This window comes from Rhinatrema bivittatum, chromosome 19, assembly GCF_901001135.1.
Source record: "Rhinatrema bivittatum chromosome 19, aRhiBiv1.1, whole genome shotgun sequence".
Lineage (NCBI taxonomy): Eukaryota > Metazoa > Chordata > Amphibia > Gymnophiona > Rhinatrematidae > Rhinatrema > Rhinatrema bivittatum.
Genome location: NC_042633.1, coordinates 22,889,244 through 22,912,111, shown reverse-complemented (window position 1 = coordinate 22,912,111; position 22,868 = coordinate 22,889,244). Strand labels below are relative to the sequence as shown.

The window sequence follows — 22,868 nt, the reverse complement described above, 5'->3', positions numbered from 1 at the left end:
CTGGAATAGCAGGAGGTGCTTGCAGGGCAGGAGTGAGGTGCATTGGCAGAGCTGTGTGTGGGGGTCTCAGTACTGGAATAGCTGGAGGTGCTGCAGGGCAGGAGTGAGGTGCATTGGCAGAGCTGTGTGTGAGGGTCTCAGTACTGGAACAGCAGGAGGTGCTTGCAGGGCAGGAGTGAGGTGCATTGGTAGAGCTGTGTGAGAGGGTCTCGGTACTGGAACAGCAGGGGGTGCTTGCAGGGCAGGAGTGAGGTGCATTGGCAGAGCTGTGTGTGGGGGTCTCAGTACTGAAATAGCAGGAGGTGCTGCAGGGCAGGAGTGAGGTGCATTGGCAGAGCTGTGTGTGAGGGTCTCAGTACTGGAATAGCAGGAGGTGCTGCAGGGCAGGGTGAGGTGCATTGGCAGAGCTGTGTGTGGGGGTCTCAGTACTGGAACAGCAGGGAGGGTGCTGCAGGGCAGGAGTGAGGTGCACTGGCAGAGCTGTGTGAGTGAGGGTCTCAGTACTGGAATAGCAGGGGGTGCTGCAGGGCAGGAGTGAGGTGCATTGGCAGAGCTGTGTGTGGGGGTCTCAGTACTGGAATAGCAGGAGGTGCTGCAGGGCAGGAGTGAGGTGCATTGGCAGAGCTGTGTGTGAGGGTCTCAGTACTGGAATGGCAGGAGGGTGCTGCAGGGCAGGAGTGAGGTCATTGGCAGAGCTGTGTGTGTGAGGGTCTCAGTACTGGAATAGCAGGAGGTGCTGCAGGGCAGGAGTGAGGTGCATTGGCAGAGCTGTGTGTGTGAGGGTCTCAGTACTGGAATAGCAGGGGGTACTGCAGGGCAGGAGTGAGGTGCATTGGCAGAGCTGTGTGTGTGAGGGTCTCAGTACTGGAATAGCAGGAGGTGCTGCAGGGCAGGAGTGAGGTGCATTGGCAGAGCTGTGTGTGAGGGTCTCAGTACTGGAATAGCAGTAGGTGCTGCAGGGCAGGAGTGAGGTGCATTGGCAGAGCTGTGTGTGAGGGTCTCAGTATTGGAATAGCAGGAGGTGCTTGCAGGTCAGGAGTGAGGTGTATTGGCAGAGCTGTGTGTGAGGGTCTCAGTACTGGAATAGCAGGGGGTGCTGCAGGGCAGGAGTGAGGTGCATTGGCAGAGCTGTGTGTGAGGGTCTCAGTACTGGAATAGCAGGAGGTGCTGCAGGGCAGGAGTGAGGTGCATTGGCAGAGCTGTGTGTGAGGGTCTCAGTATTGGAATAGCAGGAGGTGCTGCAGGCCAGGAGTGAGGTGCATTGGCAGAGCACTTTGTGTGTGGGATTGGGATGGAAATTTTCATTATAGCTCATGACTTTTTAGTAGGAGCAGCAATCTATGTGAATCATCACATCATGGCCTTCTCTTTCAGATCACCCACTAAGCTGGGTCGGTCTCCCGTCCTGCCATCCTCCGACTGTTGTTATTGCTGGCCGAGAGGGAGGGAAGGGACAGACCTCCCAAGAAGCTGCCTCAATCAGTAATCATACGCCTTCCTTTCCCCCTCCTCAGCGCTTCCTAAGCCTCCAGGACCCTCTGGGAGCCTGCTGCACGGGCTCCATCTTGCTTTACCTCCTGATCGGGAAGGGCCTGCACGATAAAAGCAACTGTTAGGTTCCTGCTGTAGCACTGGGAGTGATTTCCGCCCGTGCCCCGTTGAGCCAAAGCCAATCGTCAACATGGCCAAGTCTCTCAGCCTCCGATTTCTCCGCAGGCACAACAGGTCTTAGACTCGATTCGGGCAGGGGACTGTCTCCAGGTGGGTTAAGATTTCGAGCGCGAGCCAGAGCAGGTTGGGTACGATCTCCGATTCACTGATGTTGCCCTTTACAGTTGCACTGTGCCCAGCAGATCCTCCCTTCCTAGTTCGCTGGATGGAATATGTACCGGCGACATATCAACGTACGCTCTAGGTCTAGTCTGGAACCTTTCCATCCACCACTCGTTCTCGGGGGAGGCTGCAGGAAGGAGAGGGATTCCTCTCCCCCCACCCCCCCCCCCCCCCCTTTACCGCGTATTAGTTTATACACTCGTATCCTTCCACCCATTCGTTCTTTGCATCGAAGGAGCGCACAAACCCTTGCGCGGCCCGGCTGAACAAGAGTGAAGAGAAATGTGCACGGACGGGAATTTTGTGTTAGGCAGCGTGAGATTGCGCTGTGCGATAGAGAGGGAACGTCAGCGGGGTCGTGTTGCGCGGCGTGGGATCTGGTGACCTGGCACGCTGCGCCGTTGAGGCCTATCCAGTCCCTGCAGGCTTTAACTAGAGGGCCATATCCATCTCTTTCAAAGCTACTTTGTCCTCCCCGTGGGTCAGGTTTATGATTAATAATTGCTAAAGCTGTTAACATCCACAGCCTCTCCCCCACCCCGTGGGTGCGGGAATATTTTGGATCAAGTCCCCCCTCCCAGCCCAAAAGCCCAATTTTTTTCCTGCTGCAAGCCCAAAACAAACAGAAAGAACCCATGTGATAAATATATATATTGAAATTATTTAATGACAGACATCTTTAACTTTTCAGTCAAATACATTAATATTAAAATATATTCAAAATGGAACCTTTTAGAAAGTACAGGCACCTTTAAACAAGAGGTTTCAAGCAAACTATGTAAATATTTAGGACACCAAACCGGTTTCTCAGTTCCACCAGCTCCGGGCTCCGATCCTTCCGTCTGTCCTGGGTGCAGTGGTGGGTTACTATATGCCCCCTTCTCCCCCTCCCCTGTGCAGAGGAGGGCCCATCTTTAGCTGAGGAGAAGGGGCCTGCGGAGGCATGTTAAAGAGGGCACCTCTTAAGAGCCTCTGAATGCTTGTTGGGCGGCCACTTGAGTGGATTTCAAGGAGAAAGAGCGGCCAGGGAAATTAACTAGAGAGTGGCACTTGTCCTATTGCCATGGAAACCACAGCAGTGTCAAACACAAACAGCCTTCCACTGCTTATTAAAGGTGGCGACCCATCCTGTGGGTGGAATGCGCCGAATGGTGATTTTATTTCCAGTGCATGGAACTAATGTGTCCCTCAGGATGTACAGACTGTGCACACACCCACCTATACACAGATTGGGACATACACACACCCACATGTGCACAGACTGGTGCATACACAGTATACACGTGCACCCACCCACATATATACAGACTGGGGTCTATACAGTATACACACACACACATACTCACATGTACACAGACTGCGGCATACAGAATTTGCACACACACACACACCCATGTACACAGACATGAACACACAGAATATATACACACACCCATGTGAATGCATACTATACTACACACAGAGTATACACAGCCTGGGGCATACAGAGTATACACCCCCACCCCCACATGTACATAGCCTGGGGCATACAGAGTATACACCCCCCCCCTATGAATGCATACTGTACACATACTCCCATGTACACTGATATACACAAACAGAATATACATTAACTCCCATGTGAATGCATACTATACTACACACAGAGGGGTCCATATTCAGCCACTGAGCAGCTAGATAAGTTAGCTGGTACACTTACCCGGCTAACGCTGAATATACCCAGCTATCTTCAAAGTTAGCCAGATAGGTATATCCGGCTAACTTCAGACTTGCCTGCAGCGCTGCCAGAGTTAGCTGGTTAGGTTCACCGGCTAACCCTGCTCCTCCCCAGAATGCTTACCATCCACCCCCAGGAACGCCGCCGACATATCCAGCTAAATTATAGCCTTTTGAATATCTACCCCAGAGTATACACATACATGTACACAGATGTGTGCAAAGAGTGTCCACACACACACACAAACATTTATGCATAGATACACATCCATATGTTCACAGTCATGCACAGAATATACACATTCAAACGTGTGCATAGAATATACATACATATATGCAGACTTGCTTTATACATACACCCCCTTGATGTACGGAGACATGCACACAGACTATAAAACATACACTGATATGAGTGCAGACGCCCGCACAGAGTATGCACCCCTCTCTCTCCACCATGTGTGCCCTGCTGGCACACATAGTATACACATGCCCTCACTGCTGACATACACAGGGTATACACCCCCTCCCCCCCACTGGTAGTATGCACATTTGAGTATACACACATGCTCACTCAGCCAGATGCACTTGCAGTTAGAAATACCAACATGGCAGCAAACACACCTGCCAGCACCCAGGAAGGTGTACATGTTACACGTATGCGTGAACACACACGACTCTGGTGCCTTTCAGCAGCACTGAACCAGCAAGCAGTTCTCTCTCTTCTAGCTCTCAGTCCCAGACTTGCCTCGCCAGCGCCTGATGCCCACCTCCAGTGTGGAGAAGGCACGGGATGCCTGGGCACTCCAGTACGCCCACCTTGTGCCACCTCCTCTCAGGACTGCCCCAGAGTTCAGTGAAGAGCCCCTCTCTCTCTCTCTCTCCTCCCGTCCCCATGCACACACAAGGCATCCTGATCAGCACGCAAGCGAGAACGCCCCAGCTGGAGCCAGGCTCCTGCTGTCTCTTCTGAACAGTGTTTACCAGACTATGACCCGCTCTAGTAGGCAGGGCAGCACTCCCTCTCCCCCCCAATATCCACCTGGATGAGCTTCTCCAAGGCAATGCAAGGAGGCTTCCCAGTCCATGCCCTCCGTGTCCGAGCGTTTCCAGGCCATGAAAGCAGCCACCCCCCACCAGCCAGCTGCACAACCAAGAGATCTCAACGTCAGTGGGGAAAGACTGAGGAGGAGGGAAAAAGGAGAGAAGCAGCAAACTAGGGAGAACAGAGAGAGAAGGAGAGAAGCAAAGGGCATCCCCAAATCACTTCTAGTAATGTATCAAAAAGACATTGCAGATTCTCTACGGAGCGTGGAGGTGGATGGGAAATGCATCCCTGACCCCCAACCTCACGGCTTGGCAGGTGGCGGTCAACAGCACCATCCCCCCCCCCCCCCCCCCCCATCTATCAGGGAGACAGCCCTCCACCTCTAGCTCCCTTTAGCCCCGCCATATTCGTTTCCTCTTTCCACTCTGTAAGTATTGATTGTCACAAACTGGTTTTGCAAAAGTCCAGTTATCCCAGCAGGACCCACCTCCCTCCCTCCCCCCTCCCCCAATAAGTGATTGTGACCTCCCCCCCCCCCCCCCCCCCCAAGGCAGGTCCATAAAAGTCTCTGCAGAGAGGCAGTATCTTTTTCCCAACTCCTGCGGCCCATCGCATCCCTGCTGGCCACAAGCCAGCGTTGGTCCCGGGGTCCTGTGCTTGGGTGCTATGTGGCTTGGAAGGGCTGCCACTAGGACGAGCCTCGCCAGCAAGCCCAACTGGCACACAGAGCTCCATGATTAATAATACATCCTCATCTCAGGCTCTGTGGCTTGGGTGGTACACACCCCAAATGCTAAATACCACATTAAAGATAGACCATAGTAGTAACATTGTAAATGACAACAGGCGAAGACCAAAATGGCCCATCCCGTCTGCCCAGCAAGTAGTTCAAGGTAGTAACTGCCACTCTGTACAGGTTACCCCCTTGCCTTCTGTTTAGGGTTGTAACTACTGCTCTGTGCAGGTTACCCCCATGCCTTCTGTTTAGAGTTGTAACTGCCGCTCCCATGCAGGTTACCCCATGCCTTCTGTTTAGGGCTGTAACTGCCGCTCCGTGCAGGTTACCCCCATGCCTTCTGTTTAGGGTTGTAACTGCTGCTCCCGTGCAGGTTACCCCCATGCCTTCTGTTTAGGGTTGTAACTGCCGCTCCGTGCAGGTTACCCCCATGCCTTCTGTTTAGGGTTGTAACTGCTGCTCCCGTGCAGGTTACCCCCATGCCTTCTGTTTAGGGTTGTAACTGCTGCTCCCGTGCAGGTTACCCCCATGCCTTCTGTTTAGGGTTGGTACTGCCGCTCCGTGCAGGGTACTTCATGCCTTCTGTTTAGGGTTGTAACTGCCGCTCCCGTGCAGGTTACCCCCATGCCTTCTGTTTAGGGCTGTAACTGCTGCTCCGTGCAGGTTACCCCCATGCCTTCTGTTTAGGGTTGTAACTGCTGCTCCCGTGCAGGTTACCCCATGCCTTCTGTTTAGGGTTGTAACTGCTGCTCCCGTGCAGGTTACCCCATGCCTTCTGTTTAGGGTTGGTACTGCCGCTCCCGTGCAGGTTACCCTCATGCCTTCTGTTTAGAGTTGTAACTGCCGCTCCGTGCAGGTACCCCCATGCCTTCTATTTAGGGTGATACTGCCGCTCCGTGCAGGTCACCCCCATGCCTTCTATTTAGGGTGATACTGCCGCTCCGTGCAGGTCACCCCCATGCCTTCTGTTTAGGGTGATACTGCCGCTCCGTGCAGGTCACCCCCATGCCTTCTGTTTAGGGTGATACTGCCGCTCCGTGCAGGTCACCCCCATGCCTTCTGTTTAGGGTGGTACTGCCGCTCTGTGCAGGTTACCCCCATGCTTTCTGTTTAGGGTTGTAACTGCTGCTCCATGCCTTCTACATTAGAAAGGGCAATGCCACATTTTGCCTTCCACGTGACTAATTTTATTCATTTGAGCTTGCCTCTATCCTGCAAAAAGCGTCCCTTCCATTACGTTCCATCATTGTTGTAAGGCATGTCATTCTCTTTCCCCATGTGCTGCAACTATAACATTCCTCAAATTAGCATTTGAAAGTTTATCACTCTCTCGTAGGTAGTGACTGGCACAGTGCGTCAGCCATCTCGGATCAGTCTCTGTGGCGGTTCTTTTCCTATGCTACACAACATGTCGTGGCAGCTATCTTGGATCCGCGCGTCTGGAAGCTCTTTTCCTATGCTGTATGGTGTGTCATGGCGGTCATCTTAGATCAGCCTCCACACCGCTTTTTCTACTGTGTATGGATGGCATCAGCCATCTCTGATAAAGCTCCAGGTTGGTCCTTTTCTTCTAGACGACACGGTAGGTTGGCCATTTTGGATCAGGTCCTGCGACAGTTGCTTTTCTGCTCCCACTGAGGCAAGGACAGAGGAAGAAATATAGAGAAGAATTAGGGTGGTGACCTTTCAAAAGCTATTTTTGAGGAACATTTCAGAATGTGGTGAGCAAGCAGGAGACCCGGGGCTTGAAGGCCTAGAGAAATACTTTGGCCTAGATGAATTTTTTTTTTTTTGCCAGGAAAAAGTGAAAAATAGGTTCAGATGCAGGCCAACTGACCACCCTAAAGTCAAGGAGCCACACACTAAGCATATATAGTTTTTTTCCTAGAATTCAGCAGCTGTCCCATAATTCCTTTGGAGCAACTAGGCCTCATTCCTTTGCTGCCCTGACATAATAGTGCAAGCCTTCTCATTTCCTAACAAATCTTTTTCTGTTTGCCCAAAGTGCTAGAAGAAAAGGATACTGCTTCTCCACCATGCCCAATATAAATCTTTTTTTTGGATTTTTTTTTCTTTTTGCATTTACAAATAACGCAACAGTAAAAACAGAGGGTCGCTCTCAAAACTAGTTCAAAGCCACAGCTTTGAAGAAATATATACAGATGCCAGAAAAGGCCTGCTCACGTGCACGCTGGGGTTTACCAACTGGCCCCAGATCATCTGGAATGGGCCGAGCGGTCCTGGATGAACTCCTGTAGAGATCCGCAGGTCCAGCTTTCTCCCCCCACCCTCAGAGAAGCTGAAGACTGCGAGTCTCGCAAAAATCCAAACGGGGCAAAACCAGGGCCGGCTCAGCCCATCCCCAGATGGCATGAAGCTGGTGGGTAACCTTAGCGCACAGGCGTATGCCCCCCCCCAGTGACTCTTCCTTCTCCTCGTCCCCACCCTCCCCCTCCCACATTCGCTTTCCCCGCTCCCGCCCAGCAGGAAGTGATGTCGTCATCATGAGGTCCTCATCCCCACGACGGCGTCGATTTCTTCCTCTGGCTGCAAGGTGTGCCACTGGGCGATGGGCCTCCTGGGGTTGGCCAGCATATCAGACCAATGACGGAGCTCCGTCCCGGTGGCATTGCAGCCCACAAAGACCTTGCCGATGGCTTCGTTCTTCCCTAGCTTGTCATAGTCCAGTACAGTCAGCATCACCTGCACCTTCTGGAGAAGAAAGACAAGAGGCCAGGATATAGGATATTACTCTGAAAGTCTCTTCTTTGGATTCCCCCCCCCCCCCCCCAGTTACCCAGGGTTGTCAACTGGCTCCCCCTTTCCCAACCTCCTCGCCACCCCTTGGCCTCCAAACAAACTGATCAGGATGGGAAGGAGTGGGGGGTCTTGAGGTGAAAGCTTGCGTCCTCTCCCTGCCCATTTTGGCTGTGGAAGGGGAGGCACAGACCTTCAACGTGTGAGGAAGGAGAGCGAGAGAAGAGTCTGCCAGCTGCCCAGAGGGGAGCGAGAGCCGTGCTGGCGAGGTTTTCTTACCTGGATCTGTTCAAATGGGACCTCAAAGCTGAAGGACTCATTGTAGTAGGGGTTCAGGGTGTTCTTTTTGATGGTGGTCTTCTTTTTCTTCAGGCGCTTCCCATTCTGCAGCAGATGGATCTTCACGTATGGGTCTGGGGGAATGAAGGGGCAGGAGGAGAGAGAGGGAAACACAAACACACAAAATCCGAGACATCAAAGCAAGGAAGAGGCGTGAGAGAGAGAAAACAATGGAAAGAATGAAGACGACCACAAGAGAGACAAAGAGCAGGTGTAGAGCACTCCTTTGGCCAAGGTTCCTGAACTGATGCAATGAGTTTTCATGGCTCTCAGCACCCTGCCACTGGGAGAGGGGGTGTTCTAAGGGACTCCCCTTTCCTCACACCAGTAGGATTGAGCTTCCCATGTTGGACTTGAGGAAGATCAACTTTCATGAACCCAATCTGTCCACCTCCTTGGCACAAAGAGAGGCTCAACTGGGAAGGGCACGGCTGTGAAGTAGCCCACATTACTGCAGCCCCCACTGAAAGCGTACCACTGTCAGGAAGTTCGAAGCCAATACCCAGTATTGGGGCTCCGCCCTGAGTCCTTCTGAGAGAGGCATGGAAGAGACACTTACCTGACAGCCCCCCTACGTCCATCTTCTTCAGGTTCTTGGCCTCCAGGACAATGACTGTGAGTTTCCCCGCCGTTGGCACATAGCGCAGTGAGAAGCAGATGTCCCCCAGTTTCTCTTGCTGTCAACGTGCAAAACACAAGACAGGAAGCAGTGACTCAGTGGGGATGGCAGCATCACAGCAACCTTTGCATGCCAGTGGGGGACACTGCAAAGGACACTCCACTAGGGAAGGTATGAATGAGTGAGGGATCCCTGCAAGGGTCATGGGTCATGAGAGAAGATATGAGTCAGTGCTCTCAGCCAGGGTCAGCAGGACTACAGGCACCAGAATGCACTTGGTGGGAGGTAGGGAGAGGACAGGAACCATTACTGAGGAAAGGAGAGGAAAACTACAAGTGATGGAATGCTTTAAGTCAATAAATCTACCTCCTATATAAATCATAGCTGATATGGTGCCAGTCTTCTGACATGTGGCATATGCATGCAACATGCACACTACATGCTTTACATGCATGGACCTCTATAGAGTGCCCACCAGGAACACCCTGACCCTTTCCCTGCCTGGCCTTCCCTTCCCTAGGGAGCTCAGCCTGGGAGCTTGCAAACTGCAGGCTGGCAGGACACCTCTGGCATACCTCCTCCTTCTCCGCGGACTGCAGGTCCTGCCACTCCTCGATGACGTGCGCCAGATCCACAGTGTTCATGTGCACCCGTGCCTCCCCGATGGCGTCGTGCTTGGAGAAGCGGTCAAAGTCAAAGACGGACATCACCAGGGTCTTCCCCCCCAGCTCTGCGTATGGGACCTGATGGACAGAGGAAAGAGTATGGACACCACTCACACCATCGTCCAGATGCCTGAGGGAGGCTCCAGACTCATGGCTGGCTGTCGTCTCCATGACCAAGAGTCTTCATTGATGGAAAATTTAAAAAAGGATCAGGCCAGCCAGAACCCAGTCACAGATACAAGGTTCCAAACCTATTATGTGGTTCAGAAGCAGTTGACACAGAATGATTTTATTTCTCAGATATGTCAATACAAGTGTGACAGACAGTGAAAGCTGTCATGCCTTGACAAGGTCTACAGAAGGGATTGATAAGATCTTATCTAATAATTTTATACCTAACCATTCCAACATTATATTCATAGATATTACACAGTAATATAGTTAAATATTCATCGATGGCAGATAAAGACCAACTGGTCCCTCTGGTCTACCCAGTCCACACTGCCCAAGATATTTAAAAGCTGCCAACCATAGACTAGGACTACCTTTAAGATAATGTTCCTTGTACAAAACAGTTTTTGTCAAATTCTCCTATTGTATCCTTCTGGATAGCTGAGTCTGCAAGATTCCTACACACCACACCCCCCTCTCCTATTTCCAGCCACAAGGTTCCAATCCAAACAACAGTGCAGCTGCTGTCTGAACAAAAGGCACCCCTAGGTCCCCATGGTCTGTCTGGACAGCCTCCCTGCCACTACCAACCTGCTGTACTGACGATGGATGAAGAGATGGATGAGCAGAGAGATGGCTGGAGGGCAGATGGATGGACAGATAGGAGAAATATGGATCTGGAGATGATGGATGAAGAGGTGGATGAGTATAGAGATGGCTGGATGGCAGATGAATGGATAGACAGAGACAGATGTAGAGATGATGGATGAAGAAGTGGATGAGTATAGAGATGGGTGGAGGACAGATGGATGGAAAGATGGGAGAAAGATGGATGTAGAGTTGATGGATAAGTATAGAGATGGGTGGAGGGCAGATGGATGGACAGATAGAGAGAGATGTAGAGATGATGGATGAAGAGGTGGCTGAGTGTAGAGATGGGTGGAGAGTAGATGGATGGACAGATAGGAGAGAGACAGATGTAGAGATGATGAATGAAGAAGTGGATGAATAGAGAGATGGGTGAGGAACAGATTGATGGATAGCTAGGAGAGTGATGAATGGATGGATGAACAGACAGATAAGGAGCTGAATGGATGATTTTGTGACATTATCCATTTGATCTTTGTCATTCATCTGCTCCTACCTTGAAAGTGAATGATTCGTTGAAGGTGGGATTCAGGGTCTTACGATGGACCTTGGTCTCGTACTTCTTCTTCTTGTCTGGCAAGAGGAACACTTTGACATAAGGGTCGGACGTCCCACCCATGTCCAGTGCGGGCAGGTCTGTGGCCTGAATGATCCCCACCACCAGCTGCAGAGGCAGGCAAGAGAAAAAACTCTGAGTCCTCTCACCTCGAAAGAGGACACGGGAACAAGGGAAGAGCGTCATAGTAGCCAGTGTGGTGAGGAGAAGGGGGGGGGGGGGGTGGTGGTGTGTGTGCAACTGGCCATTCGACAACTTCTGTGTTATATGGGAATGACATGTTTGCCCCTGAGATCTCTGGCAATGATGAATATGAGAAACAGTGGGGACAGCCCTTGCCAATTTATCCGTTCTGCTTTCTGAACCAAAAATAAATCAGTGGCAGCAGGGAATCCTTCCGATCAAGCCACAGGAGTAGATCGGGGGCCACATTTCAGCAGTGAGACACTCAGGGTCCTTGGGGTTGAGGCGGGGCGAGGACTTTGGGAGAGCCTTCAGGCACCTGCTAGGTACCTTGGGTGTTTATAAAATTGCTTAAGGCTCAGTGTGCAGGGTTTGGCTTTGAGCTGTATCATAGCCTCAGGTTATCAGTACTAATGGCATAATACCATGGAACGGGATTCTTCCTGCTGTTCTCCGCTCCACCTCCCTTTGTCCTGTTAAAGGCATGGACATCGGATTTCCCCTTTCTCTGGGACAGGGCAGCAGCGCTGAGGGCATTCTCTAAGAGGTGCGGCAGCTGAAGGTGGTGGGCTCTCTGCCCCCTGGAGATACTGCACCTGACTGCTCTGGAAGTCGTAGTCCAGGGAGTACTGCAGCTTGCCCAGCTTCTCCTGCTGGTTGTCCTCTTTGGCTTCTCCCAGCAGACTGGGGTCCAGGTCCTCCACATCTGGCTGCACCTGGGCAGAAAGAGACAAGGTCAAAACTGAGGACCCAATGGGCACAGGAACAGCATGGAAAAACCAATGGAAAAGGATGGGAGGAGAGAGAGAGAGGAGCCATCAGTTGTAAAGTAAAACTAAACCACCTGCAGACAGACAGACAGGAGCGAGACAGGGACGCAGCCTGAGTCCCCCCCACAAACCCAACCTCTTCAGTATCTACATCAGCAATCTCACCACACTGCTCAACCACTGGACGCTGTGCAAACGCTATAGCATCTCTGTCCCAGAGCAGCACTGGGATCACGACCCTGAGAGAGACCCGCAGAGGATGAAGAAGTTGTGATCACCCGGGACATCCCCATTCCCACCGATAACAAGAAGCCCAGAGACAGCGGTAAAGCAGAAAAACACAAGGACAGCATCGCTGATAGGCGGGTCGGTACCAAGCGGCTGTTCTGTGGATCGTATGGAGAGAGAGAAGATCCTCAAGTAGCAAGAGATGCAATCAGAGACCAAGAAAATGTGGCAGAAAGATACAGAAATATCCCCAATTGTGTTGGGCCCCACCGGCCCGATTAAGAAAAACTTCCAGACACATCCAGACCCCTCACCTGCACATATTACATTCTGAAATCTGGAAAAGGCAAAAATGATGATTCTCCAGAAAAAGCCAAAAATATCTCCAACACATTCAAATTTGGCCTAAATAACCAAGTCATAGAGCTCACCCCCGATTACGCAGACCCTGGCCTGACACCAGATGCATGTGGCTATAAAGATGCTAGAAGAAAAACCTGCAAGGGCCAATCTATAATAAAGAAGCTCCTCCCAGTAAAGTTAGTATTGAAATTATCTACTAGCATTGCTCTTATATGGGAATGAGATCTGGGGGCTATCATTAACCCCAAGCTATACAGAATGAGACAGAACCCCAATAGAAGTCCCTCCGCGTCCACAGAAACTCCCCTATGAACTGATCTAAAGCAGAACTAGGACACTTCCCCTTCTTACTTAACATACAACAGAGAATATTCACATTCTCAGGTCTCCTCAGTAACAGCAACACAAACTCCCTCCCCTATCAGACACTCTGCGACCCAACACAAAACCCTGCAAAATACACCCTCAGCACCTGCACAGCAAACCTGCCCCACCATAACAGCACTAACTGCCAGCACTCACCCAGCAACACAAACTCCCTCCACTACAGACACTCTGTGACCCAACACAAAACCCTGCAAAATACACCCTCAGCACCTGCAGAGCAAACCTGCCCCACCATAACAGCACTAACTGCCAGCACTCACCCAGCAACACAAACTCTCTCCACTACAGACACTCTGTGACCCAACACAAACCCCTGCAAAATACACCCTCAGCACCCGCACAGCAAACCTGCCCCACCATAACAGCACTAACTGCCAGCACTCACCCAGCAACACAAACTCTCTCCACTACCAGACACTCTGTGACCCAACACAAACCCCTGCAAAATACACCCTCACCACCTGCACAGCAAACCTGCCTCACCATAACAGCACTAACTGCCAGCACTCACCCAGCAACACAAACTCTCTCCACTACAGACACTCTGTGACCCAACACAAAACCCTGCAAAATACACCCTCACCACCTGCACAGCAAACCTGCCTCACCATAACAGCACTAACTGCCACTCACCCAGAAACAGCCTACCAAAGAATTGGCAGCACCAGGACCTAGAACCCCAATGCACCTCCTTCTGGGAAACAGAACCAGCTACTCTGTGACAGAAACTCTACGCTAGCAGCCTCCCTTACCTCGCTCAAACACACAGGACATGGACAGACCTTCACCCAAACACAGAATAAGAAAGAGAAAGGTGCAGACAGAAACTGAGCAGGAAACCCCCAGAAGCCCAACTCTGCCTGCAGTGCAGCACCGGGAAAAGAGAAGCAGAAATGCATTTCCTCCTGCACTGAGAAAAGAGAGAGAAAATCCAGGACGTCCCAGCCAGGAAGGAGCAGGAAAAACTGTGTCTGATCCTGGGGGAAAGAGGAGAAACAACAGCCAGAGCCGCAGGGTCTGCGGGGTCAGAACCGGGATCTGAGCAGGGGCAATGCGGACCGGCACCAGAACCCTAGAACTTGTTGTCCTTTCCATCCCCCATAATCTTAGTTTCCTAGTATTAGCGTTCTTGTGTATTTTTCGTTTCTTTTAGCCTTTAACCATTTGGGGTACATTTTCACTGCCAAGTTACCGCCTATAATTTTAAACCCACAAAACACAAGGGGGCCGACGCAATAAGACATTTGCTGAAAACGGGCTCTCGTACCGAGTGTCCGTTTTCTTCACGCTAACGCAGTCACATCCCCTGGGCGCCCGCTGCAGTATTTAAAATGAGGGGTTGCGCAAAAAAAAAAGGCCGCGCTAGGAGAGAATTATCGTGCATCCCTGGCGCTGAAATGCAGGGGGCGCTCACTACCAGCGTCCGTTTTCCTCCCGCTTCCTCAGGCCGATTTTGCTGAGGTTGCTGAAGACGCTAAGCGCCCCTTGCTCTGGGCGCCTGAACTGTGCGTCCAGAAGAAAAATTTTTTTTTTTTTAATTAAGCCAACGCACATTTCTTTTTCAACACCGCAAGCAGTACATTGAAGTGTCAGAATGATACCAGGTAGGAGGAACCACGGAGGACCGGAGATTTTAATTTCTCATGAGCCCTTGACTCGCGGATTGACTTTAAACCACTTCCGGGGCCGGAGTTAATTTCGCTGCGTTAAAAAGCGCGTGTTGGGGGCCCAGCAATTTCCTGCATCGAGGGGGTAATAGCCTCGTCTACATGGAATTTACACTTGATGGGTGCCATCGGCCACGCTTATCTCCTTATTGCATCGGGTGCTAGCCTAGCGCATCCAAAATGAGCGCCCAACCGCGCACAGACCCTGCCAGGTGCCTGCACAAACTGTGCCTGCACAAGTCTACCCATTGCGAGAAGGGCACTATAAGGATATGCAGGTAACATTTGAAAATTAAAGTTACGTAGATATTCCTGCCCCCTCCTCCCCGCTCAAGGAAGCTCTCTTTTATGTAAGAGACAGAGGCAGGCACAGGGAGTGGCAGACAGACCTCTCTCATGGCTGCCGGCACTACAGCAGGGAGCGTTGGAAGTCTGAGCCAGAGACAGAAATGGATTTTGGCGAGTTACCTTACAGATCCCAAGAAGGCAGACGACCCTACCTGTCCGTCAGTCATTCTACACCCTGCTCCCTTTCTCTCATCCATGCGTCCCCACACCCCATAGCTCCTCATGAGGAGAAGGGAATTCCATCATCTCGAGCTTCCCCCCAGCAGTGCCCTGGAGGAGACTCCAGCAGCGCGAGCTTCCCCCCAGCAGTGCCCTGGAGGAGACTCCAGCAGTGTGAGCTTCCCTCCAGCAGTGCCCTGGAGGAGACTCCAGCAGTGTGAGCTTCCCCCCAGCAGTGCCCTGGAGGAGACTCCAGCAGCGTGAGCTTCCCCCCAGCAGTGCCCAGGAGGAGACTCCAGCAGCGTGAGCTTCCCCCCAGCAGTGCCCTGGAGGAGACTCCAGCAGCACGAGCTTCCCCCCCAGCAGTGCCCTGGAAGAGACTCCAGCAGCGCGAGCTTCGCCCCAGCAGTGCCCTGGAGGAGACTCCAGCAGCGCGAGCTTCCCCCCAGCAGTGCCCTGGAGGAGACTCCAGCAGCGCGAGCTTCACCCCAGCAGTGCCCTGGAGGAGACTCCAGCAGCGCGAGCTTCGCCCCAGCAGTGCCCTGGAGGAGACTCCAGCAGCGCGAGCTTCCCCCCAGCAGTGCCCTGGAGGAGACTCCAGCAGCGCGAGCTTCCCCCCAGCAGTGCCCTGGAGGAGACTCCAGCAGCGCGAGCTTCCCCCCAGCAGTGCCCTGGAGGAGACTCCAGCAGCGCGAGCTTCCCCCCAGCAGTGCCCTGGAGGAGACTCCAGCAGCGCGAGCTTCGCCCCAGCAGTGCCCTGGAGGAGACTCCAGCAGCGCGAGCTTCCCCCCCAGCAGTGCCCTGGAGGAGACTCCAGCAGCGCGAGCTTCCCCCCAGCAGTGCCCTGGAGGAGACTCCAGCAGCGCGAGCTTCCCCCCAGCAGTGCCCTGGAGGAGACTCCAGCAGCGCGAGCTTCCCCCAAGCAGTGCCCTGGAGGAGACTCCAGCAGCGCGAGCTTCCCCCCAGCAGTGCCCTGGAGGAGACTCCAGCAGCGCGAGCTTCCCCCCAGCAGTGCCCTGGAGGAGAGGAGACTCCAGCAGTGCGAGCTTCCCCCCAGCAGTGCCCTGGAGGAGAGGAGACTCCAGCAGCGCGAGCTTCCCCCCAGCAGTGCCCTGGAGGAGACTCCAGCAGCGCGAGCTTCCCCCCAGCAGTGCCCTGGAGGAGAGGAGACTCCAGCAGTGTGAGCTTCCCCCCAGCAGTGCCCTGGAGGAGAGGAGACTCCAGCAGCGCGAGCTTCCCCCCAGCAGTGCCCTGGAGGAGACTCCAGCAGCGCGAGCTTCCCCCCAGCAGTGCCCTGGAGGAGACTCCAGCAGCGCGAGCTTCCCCCCAGCAGTGCCCTGGCGGAGACTCCAGCAGCGCGAGCTTCCCCCCAGCAGTGCCCTGGAGGAGACTCCAGCAGCGCAAGCTTCCCCCCAGCAGTGCCCTGGAGGAGACTCCAGCAGCGCGAGCTTACCCCCATCAGTGCCCTGGAGGAGACGCCAGCAGCGCGAGCTTCCCCCCAGCAGTGCCCTGGAGGAGACGCCATCATCTCGAGCTTCCCCCCAGCAGTGCCCTGGAGGAGACTCCAGCAGCGCGAGCTTCCCCCCAGCAGTGCCCTGGAGGAGACTCCAGCAGCGCGAGCTTCCCCCCAGCAGTGCCCTGGAGGAGACTCCAGCAGCGCGAGCTTCCCCCTAGCAGAGCCCTGGAGGAGACTCCAGCAGCGCGAGCTTCCCCCCAGCAGCGCGAGCTTCCCCCCAGCAGTGCCCTGGAGGAGACGCCAGCAGAGCGAGCTTCCTCCCCAGGGTTGCAAGTGCTTCTTACCTTATCAATGTAGCTCTTGCCCAGGTCCTTCACCTCCTTCATGTTGATCTGGGCTTTCACCTTGTCTTTTCCCTTCATGCCTTTCTTCTTCTTTCTGCAGCATTTTTTACAGATGCAGAAGCAGCAGCAGAGCAAAAGCAGCCCCACCACGATCAGGATGGTCGCAAGGGCCCAGGGAGGGACTGCAAAGGAGCAAATTCAGGAGCAGCAAAAGAGTAGAAAAGATCCATCAGGGGGAGAGCAAAACATCAAACATAGAAAGTATCAGACCCTGTGCCTCAGCTCTAATCCCCGGCTCTGTCACTGACTCTGTGTGTGTGTGACCCTGGGGGAGTCACTTTATCTCCCTGTGCCTCAGCTCTAATCCCCGGCTCTGTCACTGACTCTCTGTGTGTGACCCTGGGGGGAGTCACTTTATCTCCCTGTGCCTCAGCTCTAATCCCCGGCTCTGTCACTGACTCTCTGTGTGTGACCCTGGGGGAGTCACTTTATCTCCCTGTGCCTCAGCTCTAATCCCCGGCTCTGTCACTGACTCTCTGTGTGTGACCCTGGGGGGAGTCACTTTATCTCCCTGTGCCTCAGCTCTAATCCCCGGCTCTGTCACTGACTCTCTGTGTGTGACCCTGGGGGGAGTCACTTTATCTCCCTGTGCCTCAGCTCTAATCCCCGGCTCTGTCACTGACTCTCTGTGTGTGACCCTGGGGGAGTCACTTTATCTCCCTGTCCCTCAACTCTAATCCCCGGCTCTGTCACAGACTCTCTGTGTGTGACCCTGGGGGAGTCACTTTAGCTCCCTGTATCTCTGCTCTAATCCCCGGCTCTGTCACTGCCTCTCTGTGTGTGACCCTGGGGGGAGTCACTTTATCTCCCTGTGCCTCAGCTCTAATCCCTGGCTCTGTCACTGACTCTCTGTGTGTGACCCTGGGGGAGTCACTTTATCTCCCTGTGCCTCAGCTCTAATCCCCGCCTCTGTCACTGACTCTCTGTGTGTGACCCTGGGGGAGTCACTTTATCTCCCTGTGCCTCAGCTCTAATCCCCGGCTCTGTCACTGACTCTCTGTGTGTGACCCTGGGGGGAGTCACTTTATCTCCCTGTGCCTCAGCTCTAATCCCCGGCTCTGTCACTGACTCTCTGTGTGTGACCCTGGGGGGAGTCACTTTATCTCCCTGTGCCTCAGCTCTAATCCCCCGGCTCTGTCACTGACTCTCTGTGTGTGACCCTGGGGGAGTCACTTATCTCCCTGTCCCTCAACTCTAATCCCCGGCTCTGTCACAGACTCTCTGTGTGTGACCCTGGGGGAGTCACTTTAGCTCCCTGTATCTCTGCTCTAATCCCCGGCTCTGTCACTGCCTCTCTGTGTGTGACCCTGGGGGGAGTCACTTTATCTCCCTGTGCCTCAGCTCTAATCCCTGGCTCTGTCCCCGACTGGCTGTATCCCTGGGGAGTCACTTTATCTCCCTGTGCCTCAGCTCTAATCCCTGGCTCTGTCACTGACTCTCTGTGTGTGACCCTGGGGGGAGTCACTTTATCTCCCTGTGCCTCAGCTCTAATCCCCGGCTCTGTCACTGGCTCCTTGAGCGTGACCCTGGGGGGAGTCACTTTATCTCTGCTTTAGAAGGTTTCATGCAGTCCAGGCACCAACCCTCTGCTGCACCCCAGAGGTGGCTGCACGACTGTTTCCAGTGGCCAGCACCCTGCTCTGGTGCACCCCACTAGGGATTTGTGAGAATGATGACTTAGGCGTGCTCACCTTTCCTGGCATGGCCTCGGGTGTGACAGAAGTGAGAAAGAAAGAAAGGTGAGCAGAGAATGAGGGAGATGAAGGAGAGAAACAGCCCATAGAACTCCACCGCCACCTGTCCTCGCTCTCTTCCACCTGACTTGCTGCTGCTCTGCCTCTTCCCTTGGTCTCTCCCCCTCCTCTCCTGCCCTTCATCCTCTCCCTTCACCTCCCTCTTCCTCTCACTCACTCGGCAGGTTGCTGAGTTGGTTCATGAACTTGTCCTTCATGGTGGAAAAGACGTTGTGCTTGCTGGGCACACTGGTGGCGTTGGTGGCCTCAGGGGCTGCGGTGGTAGGCTCAGAGGCCCTCATGGCCGACCTGCGAGCTGAGTTCATCCTGTCCCTATGGAAGCAAGACAGAAAGGAGGCAGAGGCCATGAGGAAGCAAGTTAAGAGTCAGAAATATCCCCACTCCATGCCCTGAAGTGGCTGAGGTCCCCAGAGGGCTCGCAATCTAAGTTTGTAGCGGAGGCAGTGGAGGGTGAAGCGACTTGCCCAAGGTCACAAGGAGTGGTGGTGGGATTTGAACCCTGGGCTTCCCCGGGTTCTCCGCCCGCTGCCCTAGCTGCTTGGCTCTTTCCTCCACCACTTCTTCCCTCCGGGATCAGCGCATGGCTATTCCATAGGGCGGCCACGTCACTCTGGTTGAATCGCACAGGCTGATCCGGTCCCCGATCCTACCCCTCTGCGTGCAGAGAGCTGCTGTTCTGATTTTCGCAGGGGAACCTGATGGGGGAAAGCCGAACGACTTCTCCCTGCGTGCGCTGGGATGAGATCAGCCTGTGGTGGCTTGCCCTGGGGCAAGCTGGCAGCGCCATTCTGCAGCGCGTGCCATGGGAATACCCGTAAAGTGTGTGTAGGGGGGTAGGGGAATGGGGGGGGGATGGAGAATGAAACGGGGGGGGGGGGGGGGGGGGGGGGGGAGAGGCAGTGAGAGCTGATGGTCCCATCTCCTGGCCTGTGATAAGCGCGATGCAGAAACCTGTCCCCTGGGGTGAGGGAGAGTAGGGGGATGACCTTTGCTTCCCTTGGGAATGTCACCATGAGTCACTACATGGGAGAGGGGGGCCTCACACGCTGGACTGCTGCCCCCAGGAATGTGTGGCCCTGGGACTTCTCCCCGTAGGAGGAGTCAGGGCTCTGCCACAGTACTACGATTTGTAGTGGGATATCAGGACGGGTAGTGATAGCTGAGGTTTCAAGCTCGGGGTCGCGGCATCCCCAGGGCGGCCCGGCCCCCATCTGGTGAGGCACCAACCCACCTGAGAGGCACCTTGAGATGAGCTGGGCTGCCATACCTGGATCCAGGGATCTCCGCAGGCAGAGAGGGGCAAATCTGTCACACAGAAGCACTGCAGGTGCAAACACTCCTCCCCCCCCCCCCCCCCAATACACCTCTCCTCCCGGCCACGTCTATTTGCCTTTCTCTGACTTATCAAAGCTACACGAGGAGAGAAAGATAGGGAAGGGGAAGGGATAAAGGAGAGGAGAAGCAAGACCTCCAGGCTCCATCAGTCTATTCCTCTTCTCCATTCCTGCTGCAACCCAACAGACCCAACCCCATCACCAACTTTACCCCTCACTCCCCCACCACTGAGGATCCTCTGTGCCCATTTCAGGCTTTACCCCTCACTCTCCCACCCCTGAGGATCCTCTGTGCTCCTCCCAGGCATTACCCCTCACTCCCCCACCCCTGAGGATCTTCTGTGCCCCTCCCAGGCTTTACCCCTCACTCCCCCACCCCTGAGGATCCTCTGTGCTCCTCCCAGGCATTACCCCTCATTCCCCCACCCCTGAGGATCCTCTGTGCCCTTCCCAGGCTTTACCCCTCACTCCCCCACCTCTGAGGATCCTCTGTGCCCCTCCCAGGCTTTACCCCTCACTCCCCCACCCCTGAGGATCCTCTGTGCCCCTCCCAAGCGTTACCCCTCACTCTCCCACCCCTGAGGATCCTCTGTGCCCCTCCCAGGCTTTACCCCTCACTCCCCCACCCCTGAGGATCCTCTGTGCCCCTCCCAGGCTTTACCCCTCACTCCCCCACCCCTGAGGATCCTCTGTGCCCCTCCCAGGCTTTACCCCTCACTCTCCCACCCCTGAGGATCCTCTGTGCTCCTCCCAGGCATTACCCCTCATTCCCCCACCCCTGAGGATCTTCTCTGCCCCTCCCAGGCTTTACCCCTCATTCCCCACCCCTGAGGATCCTCTGTGCCCCTCCCAGGCTTTACCCCTCACTCCCCCACCCCTGAGGATCCTCTGTGCCCCTCCCAGGCTTTACCCCTCACTCCCCCACCCCTGAGGATCCTCTGTGCTCCTCCCAGGCATTACCCCTCATTCCCCCACCCCTGAGGATCTTCTGTGCCCCTCCCAGGCTTTAACCCTCATTCCCACACCCCTGAGGATCCTCTGTGTCCCTCCCAGGCTTTACCCCTCACTTCCCCACCCCTGAGGATCCTCTGTGCCCCTCCCAGGCTTTACTCCTCACTCCCCCACCCCTGAGGATCCTCTGTGCTCCTCCCAGGCATTACCCCTCATTCCCCCACCCCTGAGGATCCTCTGTGCCCTTTCCAGGCTTTACCCCTCACTCCCCCACCTCTGAGGATCCTCTGTGCCCCTCCCAGGCTTTACCCCTCACTCCCCACCTCTGAGGATCCTCTGTGCCCCTCCCAGGCTTTACCCCTCACTCCCCCACCCCTGAGGATCCTCTGTGCCCCTCCCAGGCTTTACCCCTCACTCCCCCACCCCTGAGGATCCTCTGTGCCCCTCCCAGGCTTTACCCCTCACTCTCCCACCCCTGAGGATCCTCTGTGCCCTTCCCAGGCTTTACCCCTCACTCCTCCACCCCTGAGGATCCTCTGTGCCCTTCCCAGGCTTTACCCCTCATTCCCCCAACACAGATGATCCTCTGTGCTTATCTTAGACTGTCTTTAATTTCATTAATGTTTTTGCTTTCTCCCACATCCTGGAAGGCAGTTCCATGCCACCTGCACTCTTTCTGTTCCAATCTCTCTTCTGCCCTTTTGTACTGGTGTCCAATACTCCAACCACTATCTTTCACCCCTAGGAAGAGGCAGCATTATGTAATGCACAGCAGAGAGGGGACAGAGAGTAGAAACAATTATACAGAGGAGCATCAATATCAACACTACCCCTGTTCTGGGGATACACAGGGGGGCTTCAGTCTCTCACCTCTCCCCAGCACTGCCCCTGTCCTGGGGATACACAGGGGGGGGCTTCACCCCCTCCCCAGCACTGCCCCTGTTTCAGAGAAACACAGGGAGGGGGAGGGGAAGCTTCAGTCCCCAGCTTTGATAGTCCCTCACTTCTCCCCAGCACTGCTTCTGTCATGGGAATACAACAAGCAGTTTCAGTCCCCAGCTCTAAACATAAATGTTACAAGTGGACCAAGTACCTCTCTGAGGAAGCTGGCCTCCTGGCACCCTCTCTCTCTCTGCTTGCTCGAAGGGTGCTCCTCTTCATATCAATCCATGCATGTCTGGAGCAGTACCCCTGCCCTTCAAACCTAGACCCAATAACTTTTCCAAGCAAGAATGGACAGCAGAACAATGTGCACAAAACAGGAATACAAACAATCATGCAAGGCATCTACTCAGGGTGTCTGCCAAGCTTGCCACAGCCTCCCTACCTGTGCTAGTACAGCACAGCAGACCATCTGCTCAGCAGGCAGCTTCAGCTTCCCTTTGGGGCTGGCTGAGTCCCAGCCTGCTTCTGCCCTCAGTGCAGCCTGGGAGTTGTAGTTCCTGCCCTGCTTAAGGGCATTATAAAAACTACAGCTCTAGCCAAGCAGTGGAGCGAAAACCAGGAGTGGATCGGCCTGTCCTAGGAGGGAGAGTCAGGCTGAATCCTGCACACCCCCCCCCTCCCCCGTAGCTGTGGGTCTCGTTTGAGCTTCCCGTGCTGAAGCTCTGCTCATAAGCTTTTTGGGGAAGAGACCCAGTCACTCTGCAACCAAGTCTTGTACAATTCCATGTGTACTGATGGCGCCGTGCACCTTGATCTGGGGATAGGGAGCTAGGAAGGAAGGTGCAGGGATAGAGGTCAACAGCTCCAAAAACTCTTCAAGATGGATATGTGAAG

At 54.3% G+C, this 22,868-nt stretch overlaps 1 protein-coding gene across 2 annotated transcripts; it reads right to left on the bottom strand.

The window, feature by feature from the left end:
• Positions 1-7,797: 7,797 nt before the first annotated feature.
• On the bottom strand, positions 7,798-22,508 carry SYT5 (synaptotagmin 5). 2 transcript variants are annotated; one of them, XM_029585049.1, is made up of 9 exons: positions 22,417-22,508; positions 18,962-19,116; positions 16,991-17,172; positions 11,865-11,984; positions 11,026-11,193; positions 9,621-9,788; positions 8,986-9,103; positions 8,367-8,500; positions 7,798-8,042 (listed from the first exon to the last, which is right to left on the bottom strand). In XM_029585049.1, the coding sequence occupies exons 2-9, from the start codon at positions 19,107-19,109 to the stop codon at positions 7,833-7,835; spliced, it is 1,248 nt and encodes a 415-aa protein (XP_029440909.1). In that variant the 5' UTR covers positions 19,110-19,116; positions 22,417-22,508; the 3' UTR covers positions 7,798-7,832. The 2 variants fall into 2 exon arrangements, with proteins under 2 accessions (XP_029440909.1, XP_029440908.1); XM_029585048.1 differs by having other exon boundaries at positions 22,183-22,502.
• Between the last annotated feature and the right edge of the window lie 360 nt (positions 22,509-22,868).